Source organism: Coptis chinensis, chromosome 7, assembly GCF_015680905.1.
Source record: "Coptis chinensis isolate HL-2020 chromosome 7, ASM1568090v1, whole genome shotgun sequence".
Classification (NCBI taxonomy): domain Eukaryota; kingdom Viridiplantae; phylum Streptophyta; class Magnoliopsida; order Ranunculales; family Ranunculaceae; genus Coptis; species Coptis chinensis.
The window spans coordinates 84147322-84151922 of record NC_141462.1 but is presented as its reverse complement, the minus strand read 5'-3'; the positions used below and the strand labels follow the sequence as shown (position 1 = coordinate 84151922).

The 4601-nt window shown below is 42.3% G+C and overlaps 1 protein-coding gene across 1 annotated transcript; it reads right to left on the bottom strand.

The window, feature by feature from the left end:
* Window positions 1-316: 316 nt before the first annotated feature.
* LOC147489470 (uncharacterized) lies at window positions 317-1918 on the bottom strand. The gene is made up of 2 exons (XM_086574651.1): window positions 1736-1918; window positions 317-1036 (listed from the first exon to the last, which is right to left on the bottom strand). The coding sequence occupies exons 1-2, from the start codon at window positions 1916-1918 to the stop codon at window positions 317-319; spliced, it is 903 nt and encodes a 300-aa protein (XP_086430777.1).
* Window positions 1919-4601: the final 2683 nt, after the last annotated feature.

Sequence of the window (4601 nt, the reverse complement as noted above, 5' to 3'; positions counted from 1 at the left end):
ACTACCCTCATCTTCTGTCTCACTAGTTTCGCATCCTCCCTCATATGTAGCCGGTGACATCCGAACTCAGGGTCCAACTCGGTGATCTCCTCTATCCCCCATGCAAACACATCTCTATTCTCCGACAAGCACTGCACCAACTTACTTTTCCACTCCTCCGTCAGATTAGACCCAACTGATGTAAACTTCTTTTCTTCGCCCTCTCCCAAATTTACTAGTTCCAGTTCATCCAAAGTCTTTGGGCCCACCGCAGCTTCTTCCGCTCCTTCCGCCCGCGACCGTAATTGCTAAGCCCGCCTTTTTCGGGGTTATTTGGTTAGCCCGTGTCTGCGGACCATCCTTTTATCGCGGTCACGATGGATCGTTTCTTCAATTCCACCTGATCGCCGTGGACCTTGTACATTCCTGTTGGGGTGGGGAATCGAATAACTTGATAATAGGTCGAAGGCACCGCCTTCATTTCATGTATCCATCTCCTCCCCAGGATTGCGTTGCATTGAGAGTTGGAATCAACCACCATAAATCTTGAGAACACCATCACGGGCCCTGTCGTCACCGGTAATAGAAGTTCTCCCATAGGCTCCGTGACGCTCCCATTAAACCCATACAAACTGGACCGCGGCGGCCTTAGTTGCCCTGGATCAATCCTCATCTCCTCCAATGCTCCCCTAAACAGCAAGTCCACTGCGCTGCCACAATCAATCAGTACCCTTTTGACCATGTAATTACCCATCGCCACTGTAATGACCAACGCATCTTCGTGTGGGGTATCGACGGCTCGGAGATCTGCCCTAGAGAATGTAATCTTGTCTTCCCCGCTCATTGACTCTGTACTGTATCGCTGTCCTCTGGGCAACTCGTTGACCTGCTGAATACTCGCTGTTCTCGTTATCTTATCTCTGTGGGCATTGTGATTCAGAACTTCTCCACTGAAAATAACATTTATGGTTCCCAATATTCTCCCTGGAGCTGGCCCCGGCTCCCCATTTGGTGGTTCTGCTATAAATTCCCTCATCATTCCCTTCTCTATCAACCTCTGGACCAACCATTTCAATGCATAACAATCATTGGTTTCATAATTACATACCTGGTGATACTTACAGTACGACTTATTTGACATTTCGGTAGGGATGACGGTTCACGGACCCTCGTACCCTTGCATATTTTTTTTATCAGCGGTAGTATCTCACTCAACGACCTTTTTAAGGGTGCGTGTTCCAGCTCGCGATATGGCTTCCTCTCCCTTTGTTCTCTTCGCACTACTTCTATACTCCTTTCCGGACGCGATGAATGTCCGCGGTACCGCTCGCTACCTTTATCCCCTGCCTCTATCTTTCTACGGTCCCCGCCTTTCTCTACCGATGACACTGCCTTGGCTCCCCTCTTAGAATCCTTCTGCATGGTGTCCTCATATCTAATATACTTCTCTACCCACAGATATAACTTGTGCAAGGTCACAATCTCATTCTTTGCAACGGACTGATGGACCCCCGTTCCGGGTCGTAGACCTCTTTCGAACGCTATTACTGCCGTCCTTTCATCCAAATTCTCCACCTTTAATGTCTCGGCCTTGAATCGGCACAGATACTCCCTGACAGACTCCGCGGACCTTTGTCTAACATTGAACAAGGTCGCGATGTCCACCACCCGCCTCTTCTGATGTATAAAGTGATCTACAAACGCCTGTTCCAACTCTTGGAAATTAGTTATGCTATTCGAAGGCAACCGATAATACCAGTCTGAAGCTCCCCCCTTCAGGCTGGCCGGGAACATCATACACCGCAGCCGATCGTACCTCGCCTCTTGCCACAGAGGCATCTGTTGCCTGAAGTGATGAATGTGATCTACTGGGTCTCCTGTTCCATCGTATCTCTCGAACCTTGGCTGATTGTAATGTTTTGGTACCTCCGAAGTCCATATCGCATCCGCCAGCGGGTTGCGATTTAGCCTCGCCACCACCTGACTGGCCGCGCCCATTTGAGTCTTTGTCTACTGAAGATTTGCCTCCCGGTCATTGTTTATCATTTCCTGGACTTGCTCCATTGTTAACCCGGTCACTGGGTTCTCCACCAGAGTTGGTCCTGGTCCCTCCTCTTTCTCGCTCTCCGACTCCTCACTTATCTCTTCCCCAATCTCTTTCTCCACCTTTTCTCTTTCTCTTCTCAACTCCTCGTTCTCCTCCCTCAGCCTCTCAATCTCCTCTCGCATCATCCGTGTTTCTTCCGTTGCCCGTTCCTCCTCTCTCTCTTCCCCTTCCTCCATCTCTGCCTCCGGCATCTGCTCTTGAACCCTCACTTTCCTTGGTCTAACCATTGCCTTCTTTGGAGCCATTTCTATACTCTCTTCCCCACAGACGGCGCCAAATGTTACACCCCCAAATACTGTTAAGACTAAAGTTCACTATTTCTCAAACACTATTACAACTCCTAACACTATTCCTCTCCCTCTCTTTGGGTCGCCTCCTTCTTTCTTTGATATCCTCCTCTCCTTTTCTCTCTCCACCTCTTTTCCTTTATATCTTTCCCTCCTTCAATCCTAGCTTTCCACCTGTCCATCCATCTCGCGGTCTTCTTCTTTCCACGTGTAGGGTTTCCGTACCGCGATAGAAGTCCCATCTCGATCCTGTGCACCGCGGCTATGTATCTTATGCTGACCTGGGTGCCGTCATCTGCTAATTTCCAGGGTCCCCTTATCCTACCACCACAAGAACGATTCAGTACTTTATTGTATTTTAGTGACTCTGTTTATTTCCTATTTTTTGGGACGTTAAGTATGTATGCACATGTCATGTTTTCTCTGTAAGGTGGAGTGGGGTTGGATTTACACCCGGGCGGAGAAGATCCAGCCTCTTTTTTGAGCTCTATTAAAATTCCACGTCATCTCCTATTAAAATGGGAATTTCTCTCTTATTTGAAAAAAGGAAATCCTTTTTTATAACGGGAATTCTTCTCGTATTAAAACTAATTTTTGCACTTCTAATTAAAGCAGGAATCCTTCTCCTATTAAAATGGAAATTCCTCTCTTATTGAAAATTAAGAAAAAATCTAGCGTATCTAATTAAAACGGGAATCATTCTCCTATTAAAACTGAATCTATCTCCCAATTGAAAAAAACATGTTTTTAAAATTTAGGGTTATTTAGGCTTTAGTCCTACTTTTTATGGGGTACTTAGGCTTTAGTCTTAAAATTATCGATTATTAGGTTTTAGATCTACTTCGATCTTCGATTTTCTTAAATGACCAAAATACCCTTAGAGCATGTTTATCACGTGATTTGAAATTGCATAAAAGTAGGACCAAAACCTAATTTACCCAATTACAGGAGGGGTAAATCCTAAAAATGAGATTCGACTACGCAACACAATATTGCGTTCATTGAGTCCTTTGAATTGGAGTGCTACATTCATGGGATTGAAATCCGTTCTGCCTTGGGAGACAATTGTTCATCAACCTTGAGTAGCGAGAGGGAGCAAATTTGTCTTAATAAGGACATAGTGATTATCACTAGGATCAAATTTAATAATTGGTAAATTAAGTTAGTTTGTTGAACTAAAGGTTTGTTCATGACATATTTGTTGTATCAATTTGATTTTTTTGTTTACTCAACAATAAATATAATTTTATAATAAGTTTCCTACATAAATTACATCTGCCATTCGATCATTGATAGTTTTCATCTTGATGAATTAGGTGAGATAATGAGGGAAAATTCTTCTCACTCTCCCCATTTCGTTCAGATTACGAGTGCGTGAGAGAAGACGAGTGGGCGGAGATTTTTTTTTTAGCCCTACTGGAGCACTAGTTTAATACAATAATGTCCATTTAGTTTTAATCATAAACATTTTAAAAGCGGGGCTATACTTGTAAAACCAACCATGTGTAGTAGATTCTGGGCTCACTAAAACCATTTATGGGCTTGGGCTTTTCTGAGCTGGAAGGTCTCTCTGTCTACGTGGCACTCTCTTTAGAGAAGAACCTCAATTCGAGCGGTAAATTCTTCACTATATATTTGTATTAAACACGCGACTCGTCAATATTTGTATTTGTATTTGTATTTGTATTTGTATTTGTATTTGTATTTTTATCCTATGAATGTAGCACTCCAATTCAAAGGACTCAATAAACACAACATTGTGTTGCGTAGTCAAACAAATTAAAACTAAGACTTATGGAGAGAGAGAATGCACAAAAAAAATAATGCAATGACTTTTCCCAAAATACATTTTTTTTAATGTAAGTTAAGAAAATGTTAGAATTTAGTGCATGTCCGAATCTCATTTTTAGGATTTACTCCTCTTGTAATTGGGTAAATTAGGTTTTGGTCCTATTTTTATGCAATTTTAAGTCACGTGATAAACATGCTCTAAGGGTATTCTGGTCATTTAAGAAAATCAAAGATGGAAGTCAGACTAAAACCTAATAATCGTTAATTTTAAGACTAAAGCCTAAATACCCCATAAAAAGTAGGACTAAAGCCTAAATAACCCTAAAATTTAATTAAAACTTAATTTAAAACAATTTGTTATAAAACTAAAATGGGTTAGTGACTAAAATGGTAGTCCCAATTTTTTTAAAAAAATCTAAATGTTTTCAAAATAGCCG

What these genes read in the sequence shown, in the direction of transcription:
- LOC147489470 (XM_086574651.1), bottom strand. Translation starts at nt 1,918, where the DNA reads ATGGACTTCGGAGGTACCAAAACATTACAATCAGCCAAGGTTCGAGAG. An exon ending in AAGGGGGGAGCTTCAGACTG is followed by an intron (nt 1,037 to 1,735) that starts GTATTATCGGTT and finishes TGGTTGGTCCAG; the next exon opens with AGGTTGATAGAGAAGGGAAT.